The sequence below is a fragment of the Lithobates pipiens genome, unplaced genomic scaffold (genome assembly GCF_037356315.1).
Source record: "Lithobates pipiens isolate NorthernLeopardFrog02 unplaced genomic scaffold, aLitPip1_a1.2 Scaffold_19, whole genome shotgun sequence".
Lineage (NCBI taxonomy): Eukaryota > Metazoa > Chordata > Amphibia > Anura > Ranidae > Lithobates > Lithobates pipiens.
In genome coordinates this window covers 598,415,069-598,428,311 of record NW_027507764.1, presented here as the reverse complement: position 1 = coordinate 598,428,311, position 13,243 = coordinate 598,415,069, and the positions used below count along the sequence as shown (strand labels likewise).

The 13,243-nt window shown below is 50.2% G+C and overlaps 1 protein-coding gene across 2 annotated transcripts in view; it reads left to right on the top strand.

The window, feature by feature from the left end:
* Positions 1–13,243, top strand: part of LOC143997864 (acid-sensing ion channel 1C-like) — a 98,834-nt gene that overhangs the window by 66,325 nt on the left and 19,266 nt on the right. For both annotated transcript variants that reach the window (XM_077493699.1, XM_077493700.1), the window contains exons 7-9: positions 2,138–2,229; positions 6,487–6,566; positions 6,663–6,734. In XM_077493699.1, the coding sequence (XP_077349825.1) occupies positions 2,138–2,229; positions 6,487–6,566; positions 6,663–6,734 (244 nt within the window). The remainder of the gene's footprint in view (positions 1–2,137; positions 2,230–6,486; positions 6,567–6,662; positions 6,735–13,243) is intronic.

Genomic DNA, 13,243 nt, shown 5'->3' with positions numbered 1-13,243 from the left:
AGGTTGGTTGGATCTTATCTGAGAGTCTAACTACCTACAAACCAATGACTGAGTTTGGCTGGATCTTATCTGAGCTTCCAACTGCCTACAAACCAATGACTGAGGTTGGCTGGATCTTATCTGAGCTTCCAACTGCCTACAAACCAATGACTGAGGTTGGTTGGATCTTATCTGAGAGTCTAACTACCTACAAACCAATGACTGAGTTTGGCTGGATCTTATCTGAGCTTCCAACTGCCTACAAACCAATGACCGAGTTTGGCTGGATCTTATCTGAGCTTCCAACTGCCTACAAACAAATGACTGAGGTTGGTTGGATCTTATCTGAGAGTCTAACTACCTACAAACCAATGACTGAGTTTGGCTGGATCTTATCTGAGCTTCCAACTGCCTACAAACCAATGACTGAGGTTGGCTGGATCTTATCTGAGCTTTCAACTGCCTACAAACCAATGACTGAGGTTGGCTGGATCTTATCTGAGCTTCCAACTGCCTACAAACCAATGACTGAGGTTGGTTGGATCTTATCTGAGAGTCTAACTACCTACAAACCAATGACTGAGTTTGGCTGGATCTTATCTGAGCTTCCAACTGCCTACAAACCAATGACTGAGGTTGGTTGGATCTTATCTGAGAGTCTAACTACCTACAAACCAATGACTGAGTTTGGCTGGATCTTATCTGAGCTTCCAACTGCCTACAAACCAATGACTGAGGTTGGTTGGATCTTATCTGAGCTTCCAACTGCCTACAAACCAATGACCGAGGTTGGTTGGATCTTATCTGAGAGTCTAACTACCTACAAACCAATGACCGAGGTTGGTTGGATCTTATCTGAGAGTCTAACTACCTACAAACCAATGACTGAGTTTGGCTGGATCTTATCTGAGCTTCCAACTGCCTACAAACCAATGACTGAGGTTGGTTGGATCTTATCTGAGCTTCCAACTGCCTACAAACCAATGACCGAGGTTGGTTGGATCTTATCTGAGAGTCTAACTACCTACAAACCAATGACCGAGGTTGGTTGGATCTTATCTGAGAGTCTAACTACCTACAAACCAATGACCGAGGTTGGTTGGATCTTATCTGAGAATCTAACTGCCTACAAACCGATGAGTGAGGTTGGTTGCATCTTATCTAAACATCTAACTGCTTACCAACCTATGACTGAGGTTGGTTTGATAATACCTCATACCGAAGTATCTATCTGTCTACAAACAGATGACTGAGGTTGATTGGCTCTTGTCTGAGAGTCCAACTGCCTACAAACTGATGACTGAGGTAGGTTGGATCTTGTCTGAGCATCCAATGCCTACAAGCAGATGGCTGAGGTTGGTTGGATCTTATCTGAGAGTCCAACTGCCTACAAACAAATGATTGAGGTTGGTTGGATGTTCATCATCTGCCCACAGATCCCCATTGGCCTCTTCCTCAGACATGAAGGTCTCTCTGGCTGCCCATAAGCATGAGATAGAGCTGCACGATTAATCATCAAGAATCGTTATCGCGATTTTTTTCTAAACCTTTTTCTGACAGTTGTTGTTTTCAAGTTAAAATAATTACTTTTTTTGCTAGAAATTGCTAGACATTACTTAGAACCCCCAAACATTATATGTATATTTTTTTAGTAGAGACCCTAGAGAATAAAATGGTGGTTGTTGCAATATTTTATGTCATACTGTATGTGCGCAGTGGTCTTTCAAATGCAATTTTTTTGGAAAAAAATTACTTTAATGAATTCTGAAAAAAAAAATGAACTAATCAGTAAAGTTAGCCTAAAATTTTTTTTGTATAGTGTGAAAGATTTTACGCCGTGAGAATCGTGATCTTGATTCTAAGCAAAAGAATTGTGATTCTCATTTTGGCCAGAATGGTGCAGCTCTAGCATGAGATGATTTTCACAAGTTGTACTGTCGGCATATTGAAACCTCTGCAGACACCCAGCCACCGATTCCTCTGTGTCTTGGGGATGTCGGGGAACAAGCCAACTGCTTAAAATGGATCATCCACACTGGTCATGTTGTAGACGAATCTTTCAGCCACCATCTCATATCTATGGCCGGCCTAATACACTGGTCACACGGGGCACTGACCACCGTTTGTAGGTTCAGCAGATTGTCTCTCTTGTCCTCAGGGAGAACGTTCTGGTTCTTGATATATTCTTTGAAGCTCTGAACTTCGAAACGATTGAACAGAAGAAGGCGTATGAGGTGGCTGGACTGCTGGGTAAGAGTTCTCCTCTTGGAAGATGTCAAACCTTGTATGAATCTGCTCTATTGGTCATGTATGGGGTGCTACTCTCCCCAGTACATAGATAGATGTCACCTCCTCCCACAATCTGTTCTGTATGCCAGTGGTCTCCAAACTGTGGCCCGGGGGCTGGATCTAGCCCTTTGCTTGATTTTATCCAGCCCTTGGGGCAATATTTCATTCTCTGACACCAAGGAAGGGGCACAATTCCTCCCAATGACACCAATGATGGGGTACAGTTCCCGCCAGTGACACCAATGGTGGGGCACAATTCTTGCCAGTTACACTAACAATGAAGTATGATTCTTCCCAAACAATGACACCAAATGATGGGGCACAGTTCCTGGCACTGACAACGATGATGGGGCATGAATCTTCCCACTCAATGACACCAGCTATGGGGCACAATTCCTCTCACTGACATTAAAGATGGGGGCAATGTTTACTTCCACTAATGCTGGGACATTTTTTACTTCCGGTGGCCACTGACCACAGTCCCCCCCCCCCCACCCACCCGCTTAAGTCTGAAGGACAGTAAACTGGCCTTTAGAAAGTTTGGAGACCCCCCCGCTGTATACCGTATACAATGTGGGCAATCAATTTGTATTGGAAAATGGGACAGAAGTATACAGATGGAGAGATTGTTGGTGACACAGCTTGAGGGGGACACATTGGGCTCCTCATGGACACATCAGGCTTCTAGAACCACTTACATAGTTACATAGTTAGTCAGGTTGAAAAAAGACACAAGTCCATCAAGTTCAACCACAAAAAAAAAAAAATAATAATAATATAATAATAATAATAATAATATCATACAATCCCATATACCCAATTCTATACCCACAGTTGATCCAGAGGAAGGCGAAAAACCCAGCAGATTATGATCCAATTTGCTAAAGCAGGGGAAAAAATTCCTTCCTGATCCCCCGAGAGGCAATCGGATTTTCCCCGGATCACCTTTACCTATAAATGTCACCCAGTTATATTCTGTACACTTAGGAAATAATCCCGACCTTTCTTATAGCAATCCACTGATTGGGCCAGATCCACCTCTGCAGGGAGTCTATTCCACATTTTCACAGCTCTTACTGTGAAGAAACCTTTCCGTATTTGGAGATGAAATCTCTTTTCCTCTAGATGTAAAGAGTCCCCCTTGTCCTCTGTGATGACTGTAAAGTGAATAACTCAACACCAAGTTCCCTATATGGACCCCTTATATATTATACATGGAGATCATATCCCCCCTTATATATTATACATGGAGATCATATCCCCCCTTATCTCCTCTTATCAAGAGAGAATAAATGCAGTTCCTCTAATCTCTCCTCATAGCTGAGCTCCTCCATGCCTCTTATCAGTTTGGTTGCTCTTCTCTGCACTTTCTCCAGTTCCCCGATATCCTTTCTGAGAACTGGAGCCCAAAACTGAACGGCATATTCCAGATGAGGTCTTACTAATGATTTGTACAGATGATATCTCTCTCTGGAGTCCATACCTCTCTTATACAGGAAAGAAACCGCAGCTTGGCATTGTATGTTATTATTGAGCTTATGATCTACCAAAACCCCCAGATCCTTCTTCACTATGGATCCCCCCAGATCCTTCTCCACTATGGATCCCCCCAGATCCTTCTCCACTATGGATCCCCCAGATCCTTCTCCACTATGGATCCCCCCAGATCCTTCTCCACTATGGATCCCCCCAGATCCTTCTCCACTATGGATCCCCCCAGATCCTTCTCCGCTATGGATCCCCCAGATCCTTCTCCGCTATGGATCCCCCCAGATCCTTCTCCACCATGGATCCCCCCAGATCCTTCTCCACTATGGATCCCCCAGATCCTTCTCCACCATGGATCCCCCCAGATCCTTCTCTACCATGGATCCCCCAGATCCTTCTCCACCATGGATCCCCCCAGATCCTTCTCCACCATGGATCCCCCCAGATCCTTCTCCACCATGGATCCCCCCAGATCCTTCTCCACCATGGACCCCCAGATCCTTCTCCACTATGGACCCCCCAGATCCTTCTCCACTATGGACTCCCCCCAGATCCTTCTCCACTATGGATCCCCCAGATCCTTCTCCACTATGGATCCCCCCAGATCCTTTTCCGCCATGGATCCCCCCAGATCCTTCTCCACTATAGATCCCCCCAGATCCTTCTCCACTATGGATCCCCCCAGATCCTTCTCCACTATGGATCCCCCCAGATCCTTCTCCACCATGGATCCCCCCAGATCCTTCTCCACTATGGACTCCCCCCAGATCCTTCTCCACCATGGATCCCTCCAGATCCTTCTCCACCATGGAACCCCCCAGATCCTTCTCCACTATGGACCCCCCAGATCCTTCTCCACTATGGATCCCCCAGATCCTTCTCCACTATGGACTCCCCCCAGATCCTTCTCCACTATGGATCCCCCCAGATCCTTCTCCGCCATGGATCCCCCAGATCCTTCTCCACTATGGATCCCCCAGATCCTTTTCCACTATGGATCCCCCCAGATCCTTCTCCACTATGGATCCCCCCAGATCCTTCTCCACCATGGATCCCCCCAGATCCTTCTCTACCATGGATCCCCCAGATCCTTCTTCACTATGGATCCCCCAGATCCTTCTCCACCATGGATCCCCCCAGATCCTTCTCCACCATGGAACCCCCCAGATCCTTCTCCACTATGGACCCCCCAGATCCTTCTCCACTATGGATCCCCCCAGATCCTTCTCCACTATGGATCCCCCAGATCCTTCTCCGCTATGGATCCCCCAGATCCTTCTCCGCTATGGATCCCCCCAGATCCTTCTCCACCATGGAACCCCCCAGATCCTTCTCCACTATGGACCCCCCAGATCCTTCTCCACTATGGACTCCCCCCAGATCCTTCTCCACTATGGATCCCCCCAGATCCTTCTCCACTATGGATCCCCCCAGATCCTTCTCCGCCATGGATCCCCCCAGATCCTTCTCCACTATAGATCCCCCCAGATCCTTCTCCACTATGGATCCCCCCAGATCCTTCTCCACTATGGATCCCCCCAGATCCTTCTCCACCATGGATCCCCCCAGATCCTTCTCCACCATGGACTCCCCCCAGATCCTTCTCCACTATGGATCCCCCCAGATCCTTCTCCACCATGGATCCCCCCAGATCCTTCTCCACCATGGATCCCCCCAGATCCTTCTCCACCATGGATCCCCCCAGATCCTTCTCCACCATGGATCCCCCCAGATCCTTCTCCACCATGGATCCCCCCAGATCCTTCTCCACTATGGATCCCCCAGATCCTTCTCCACTATGGATCCCCCAGATCCTTCTCCACCATGGAACCCCCCAGATCCTTCTCCACTATGGACCCCCCAGATCCTTCTCCACTATGGACTCCCCCCAGATCCTTCTCCACTATGGACTCCCCCCAGATCCTTCTCCACTATGGATCCCCCCAGATCCTTCTCCACTATGGATCCCCCCAGATCCTTCTCCGCCATGGATCCCCCCAGATCCTTCTCCACTATAGATCCCCCCAGATCCTTCTCCACTATGGATCCCCCCAGATCCTTCTCCACTATGGATCCCCCCAGATCCTTCTCCACCATGGATCCCCCCAGATCCTTCTCCACCATGGACTCCCCCCAGATCCTTCTCCACTATGGATCCCCCCAGATCCTTCTCCACCATGGATCCCCCCAGATCCTTCTCCACCATGGATCCCCCCAGATCCTTCTCCACCATGGATCCCCCCAGATCCTTCTCCACCATGGATCCCCCCAGATCCTTCTCCACTATGGACTCCCCCCAGATCCTTCTCCACTACGGATCCCCCCAGTTGTACTCCCCCCAGTATGTATGATGTATATTCTTAGCCCCCAAGTGCAGAACTTTACATTTCTCAACATTAAATCTCATCTGCCACATAGTCGCCCAATTAGACAGAGCATTGAGGTCGGCTTGTAAATTGGAGACATCCTTCAAACTCCTACGGACACAGCTTGGGGGAGGGGGACACATCAGGCTCCTAGGGCCACATCTGACTCCTAGGGACACAGCTTGAGGGGGTGCGCATAAGGCTTTTATGAACACATCAAACTCCTAGGTACACATCAGCCTCTCAGGGAGACATTGGGCCCCGAAGGACACATTGGGCTCCTAGGATGACGCAATCTCTTCTGCTGAATTGTGTAGGAAATGTTGGGCCACATTATGATAATGGTGTGGTTTTCGTTCACCAGGTGACATTGGAGGACAGATGGGGTTATTCATCGGGGCCAGTATCCTCACCATCCTGGAGATCTTCGATTATCTGTATGAGGTGAGAAATATGAAACAGCAAAGAGACCCGACATTCCAAACACACAAACCCATACATGGTACATATAGCGTCATATATATCTGTATATTCCCCCAGTTGTTCCGGGATAAAGTCCTCGGCTATCTCCAGAAGAGGAAGAAGTCACAAAACAAGGAACTCGACAATCTGGTAATCACACGAGACGTCTGTAGCGAGATGGGCAGAGACAGTGATAGGTTATTAGAGTACCAGCTGTGTGCCAATCTCATGTACGGTATATATACTGGTCATAGCATCCAGTCCCCTACAGTTCTGTTCAGCCATCTTGCGATCTAAAGATCTTTTCCAGACAGGACAAGCCAATGACTGACTTCACTTTCCTCCATTGGAGTTATTATAGATCGGTCAGCAGCTGGTTCCGGGTGAGATGGCAGAGGGTGGGGAACCACGTGTGGTCTGCTGGAGAGCTGGGAGGTGTGAGGAGCAAGGTTGGTGGCAGTTTATCAGCCCTGGGAGTGAAGGCAATGTGAATGAGGATCGAGGGGTGCTGGAAATATTGAACTCCTTATTGGAAGAAAATAAAGAAGCTGAGATGGAAAGTGGAACACATAGGAGGAAGGCCAACTTGAGATTTAAATCTAAAATGCCCCCTTATAGGGAAAAACATGTGGCTTAGCCTCTTTCTAGAGACGGTACAGACAGACCTAAAAATAGTAGATTGGACCAAAGGACCAGACCCCTTTTTGCGATTCGGCGCTGCGTCGCTTTAACTGACAATTGCGCGGTCGTTGCGGCGTGGCTCCCAAACGAAGTTGGCATCCTTTTTTTTTTTCCCACAAATAGAGCTTTCTTTTGGTGGTATTTGATCACCCCTGCGGTTTTTATTTTTTGCGTTATAAACAAAAATAGAGCAGCAATTTTGAAAAAAATTCAATATTTTTTACTTTTTGCTATAATAAATATCCCCCAAAAAAATATATAAAAACATATTTTTCCTCAGTTTAGGCCGATACGTATTCTTCTAGATATTGTTGGTAAAAAAAAATCACAATTAGCGATTATTGATTGGTTTGCGCAAAAGTTATAGCATTTACAAAATAGGGGATAGTTTTATAGCATTTTTATACATTTTTTTTTTTCTAGTAATGGCGGCAATCAGCAATTTTTATTGTGACTGCGACATTACGGCGGACACAACCGACGCTTTTGACACATTTTTGGGACCATTGTCATTTATACAGCAATCAGTGCTATTTAAATGCAGTGATTCCTGGCTAAATGACACTGGCAGTGAAGGAGTTAACCACTAGGGGGCAGTGTAGGTGTTATATATAACGTTATGTGTTTTTTTTATTGTAGGGGGCGTGGCCTGGCATGTGACATCACTGATTGTCTTTCCCTATATCAGGGAACAGACGATCGGTGACAGCCACACAGGGAAGCACGGGGAGGGGTTTGTTTACACAGACCTCTCCTCGTTCTTCAGCTCTGTGATCCGATCACGGGGCACCAGCGGCGATCGGGTCCGCTGCTCCCGCGGCCACGGTCACAGAGCTCAGGACCGGGTCGGGAGCGCGCCGCCAGTGGCGCGCTCCCAACCCAAGGCTGGGCACTTAAAGAGCCAAGTACAGGTATGTGCTTGTGCCCAGCTGTGCCATTCTGCCAACATACATTGGCGTGAGGCGGTTCTTAAGTGGTTAATGAAAAACTGACTCCTGTCCTTCCCGGGCCCCTCCTGTCCTCCTCCCCGCCCCCCTCCTGTCCTCCTCCCCCGACCCTCCTTTCCTCCTCCCCCGGCCCCTCCTGTGCTCCTCCCCCAGCCCCTCCTATCCTCCCCCAGCCCCTCCCATCCTCACCGGCCCCTCCTGTCCTTCCCCTGACCCATCCCGCCCTCCTACCCGCCCCCTCCTGTCCTCCTCCCCGCCCCCTCCTGACCTCCTCCCCGTCCCCCTCCTATCCTCCCCCCCCCCTCCTGTCCTCCTCCCCCGACCCTCCTTTCCTCCTCCCCCGGCCCCACCTGTGCTCCTCCTCCCCGCCCCCTCCTGACCTCCTCCCCATCCCCTGTGGTCTGTGGACACTGTCAGGTTATCAGAGAAGCACTGACCGAGGCCGAGATGCCGAGAGCGGTTCACCCTTGCGACTAAGCGCAGTTCGCCCCCTGGAGGTGATACAGGGAGCAAATGCCAGAAAGAGGCACAGGCAACCCAGGTGGCAGGGGAAGCCTTGCGTGAAGGTCTGGTAGAGATGGACACCTTGTGCAGCAGCTGGTTGGTAGCTGCAGAGGGCGGAACGCCCAGCTGGGGGTCAAACACTGATAGTCCCAGATAAAGGCACAGGCTCAGGTAAGGTGTCTTAGGGAGACACAACAAAGTCCGGGGTCACAGGCTGTGGGTCAGGGCAGGAGACAAGAGGCAAGTCCAAGTCACAGGCAGAGGGTCAAACACTGTAGAGAAGCGGAGTCCGTATAACAAAGCCAAGGGTCAAATCCAGGAGAGAAGCAGCAGTGTCAAAGAACAATCCGGGTCACAACAGGTAGTCAGATGCACAAACAGGTTCTCAGGTAACAGGAGCTGAAGACAAACCAGCAATTGGTGTGTGCGCCAGAGCAGCTTTTATAGGCCGCCAGGGGGGGGGGGGCGCTCAACGTGCGCAAGTGTGCAAAGGCGTGCGCCAGTGCGCATGTGCGTGCGCCTGAGCGCCGGACCCCGAATTCGCATGCGCCCGAGTGCCGTTCCGCCACGCCTGCGCGCAGAGACACGACTGAGGCGCCTGGATGGCCTGAACCCCTTTTGTTGATAGGAATGATACCTTCAGGAATGCCCTGGGTGAATGCAGCTACCAGATACGTGACCTGATAAACTGCTCGGCTTCGAAAGTCATTTATATGACAAAATCTACATTGGGAAGATGAAATGTCAACAAAAAAATTGCATAGGCAAACATATGCATGAAATAAAAGACATAGAACACTGTCCAGACATTTTGCCCAATTTCCTAATGGGAAACTGGACGGAATGCGGGTTAAGGGAATCTACAAGCTAAAACTTCCCCCTAGAAGAGGGGACTTGAACCTGATAGTACTACAGAAGGAGAAGTGGTGGATGTACAGGCTGAAGACCCTTCTGCCCTGTGGATTGAACACTGAACTTAATTTACAGGTCTTCATGCAGGAATAGACCACATATAATGTACTGAACGGCCCATGACCCTACAAACCTATCCCCAGGTATTTTCAACTATTCTATTCCCCTGTCCGATATACACAATCTGAGTTGGCTGCTCTGGGTACATGTGTACGTAAGCTGCCATTTGGTTTGTCTTGTCGGTTTCTGTTTTGATTTTTTTCTTGCCTATAATGGACTCTCCTCTCCTCCTGACTGGTTATCCTGCTATGGGTGGGACCAGAGCAGAACCAGGCATGGATGGAGGACAGACCTAGAAGAAGAAAACGAGAGATAAACCCTCTTCTCACGTATCGTCCTATCGAGGGGTTAATGCCCCTGTAGAACTATGCCTCAAATTCAAGATAATAAAAATATCTCCAGTAACAACTAGAAATGTAAAACCCTTTTCCCACGGGCGGAGCGTCTATCCGTTTTTCTTCCATCCATCATTGGACGACAATGCATTCCTATGGGAAAACGGGTGATCATCCGTTACCCTCCGTTACCATCAGTTACCCTCCGTTACCCTCCATTACCTTCCGTTACCCTCCGTTACCCTCCGTTACCCTCCATTACCTTCCGTTAGCCTCCGTTAGCCTCCGTTACCCTCCGTTAGCCTCCGTTACCCTCCGCTTCGGTTTTCATCTGTTTTTTTTTTTTAACGTACAAGGCTACGTCCAGATCCGTCAATACGGATATTAACTGACGTTAACGGATAATGTCGGTCAACGTCCGATCAGTTAAGATCCGTTTGGAGGAAATCATTTTTTTTTTTATCTGTATGGGAGGAGCAATGCTTTCTGGGTAATTTTCTTAAAGGCACAGAAACTGCTGTAAGCTGATCAAAACAGATAAAAAAACGGATGTAAACGGATATTAACGGAACGGAAGACGGATAAGAACTGATACGTTTTTAACGTGTGGCTAAACGGATGGTCCCCGTGTGAAAGGGGCCTAACTTTCCGCTCTACTTTTACATCTACATATATAGAAGCCCGCCAACACGGACAGCACCGTCCTAACAAACATGAAATGCTCCTTTAGGAAGAAAAGAATAGGGAGCTCTATCCGGTGTGGAAACTCAGTTATTTTTGGTTTTTACAATTTTTTATAGATTTCTGAGCGGTCCATACTTGTTATTTCCCTAGCCTCTCTGTTCCCCGCTCTGGGGAATCGTTTTTTGTTGTATTCTTATCAGGTTTTAATGACATAACCTATACGGTATGAATTAGATTGGACCATTGCTTATCACTACATGCCTTACTGTCCATCTTTTTGTGTATACTGCCCCCCAGCCTCCCACAGTGCCCCCTACACTCCACCAGTGCCCCCCTAGCATCCCACAGTGCCCCCCCCCAGTCTCCCACAGTGCCCCCAGCTTTTCACAGTGCCCCCTACACTCCACCAGTGCCCCCCTAGCATCCCACAGTGCCCCCCCAGTCTCCCACAGTGCCCCCAGCTTTTCACAGTGCCCCCTACACTCCACCAGTGCCCCCCTAGCATCCCACAGTGCCCCCTAGCTTCCCATAGTGTCACTTATGCCCCGTACACACGAGCGGACTTTTCAACATCCAAAGTCCGAAGGACCGAGTCCGTCATGCCCCGTACACACGAGCGGACTTTTCGACATCCAAACTCCGACGGACTGAGTCCGGCGGACTATCCGATCGTGTGTGGGCTGCAACGGACTTTAGCGAAGCTAAAGTCTGACGGACTTTAGAAATGAAGCATGCTTTAAATTTTCCCGACGGAACTCCGCCGGACCCGGTCCCCTTTGAAAAATCCGCTCGTGTGTGTGCTACTCCGACGGACTAAAACCGACGCTAGGGCAGCTATTGGCTACTGTCTAGGAACTTCCTACGTCGAATCCAGTCGTACTTCATCACGTTCGACTCCGTCGGAGTTTGGTGTGATGGTGTGTGGTCAAGTCCGTTCGGTCGAAAAGTCCGCCAGAACTCCGTCGGAACTCCGGCGGAACTCCGGCGGAACTCCTTTGGAGGTCTGTCAGACTTAATCCCTCTCGTGTGTACGGGGCATTAGACTATCCGATCGTGTGTGGGCTGCAACGGACTTTTGATTCGCCAAAGTCTGACGGACTTTAGAAATGAAGCATGCTTCAAATTTTCCCGACGGAACTCCGCCGGACCCGGTCCCCTTCGAAAACTCCGCTCGTGTGTATGCTACTCCGACGGACTAAAACCGACGCTAGGGCAGCTATTGGCTACTGGCTATGAACTTCCTTATTCGAGTCCAGTCGTACGTCATCACGTTCGAATCCGTCGGAGTTTAGTGTGATTGTGTGTGGCCAAGTCCGTTCGGCCGAAAAGTCTGTCAGAACTCCGTCGGAATTCCAGCAGAACTCCGACGGAACTCCTTTGGAAGTCTGTCGGACTTAAGTCCGCTCGTGTGTACGGGGCATCAGCCTCCCACAGTGCCCCCTAGCCTCCCACAGTGCCCCCAGTCTCTCACAGTGCCCCCTAGCTTCCCATAGTGCCACTCAGCCTCCCACAGTGCCTCCTAGCCTCCCACGTTGGCCCCCAGCCTCTCACAGTGCCCCCTAGCTTCCCATAGTGCCACTCGGCCTCCCACAGTGCCCCATAGCTTCCCATAGTGCCTCCTAGCCTCCCACAGTGCCCCCTAGCTTCCCACAGTGCCCCCAGTCTCTCACAGTGCCCCCTAGCTTCCCATAGTGCCACTCAGCCTCCCACAGTGCCTCCTAGCCTCCCACAGTGCCTCCTAGCCTCCCACAGTGCCCCATAGCTTCCCACAGTGCCTCATAGCCTCCCACAGTGCCTCATAGCCTCCCACAGTGCCCCCAGTCTATCACAGTGCCCCTTAACTTACCATAGTGCCACTACGCCTCCCACAGTGCCTCCTAGCCTCCCACAGTGCCCCCTAGCTTCCCACAGTGCCCCCAGTCTCTCACAGTGCCCTCTAGCTTCCCATAGTGTCACTCAGCCTCCCACAGTGCCTCCTAGCCTCCCACAGTGCCCCCAGCCTCTCACAGTGCGCCATAGCTTCCCATAGAGCTTCCTAGCCTCCCACAGTGCCCCCTAGCTTCCCACAGTGCCCCCAGTCTATCACAGTGCCCCTTAGCTTCCCGTAGTGCCACTATGCCTCCCACAGTGCCTCCTAGCCTCCAACAGTGCCCCCAGCCTCTCACAGTGCCCCATAGCTTCCCATAGTGCCTCCTATCCTCCCACAGTGCCGCCTAGCTTCCCACAGTGCCCCCAGCCTCTTATAGTGCACCCTAGCTTTCCATTGTGCCCCCCAGCCTCCCACAGTGCCCTCTAGCTTCTCAAAGTGCCCCCCAGCATCCCACAGTGCCCCTAACCTCCCACAATGAATCCCCCCCAGCCTCCAAGTGTGCCTCCTAGCATCCCGCAGTGCCCCCCTCAGCCTTCCACAGTGCCCCTCAGGCTCCCGCAGTGATCCCAGGTGCCCTCCTAGCCTCCTACAGTGCCCCCAGCCTCTCAAGGTGCCCCCTAGCTTCCCATAGTGCCCCCAGCCTCCTACAATGCCCCCTAGCCTACT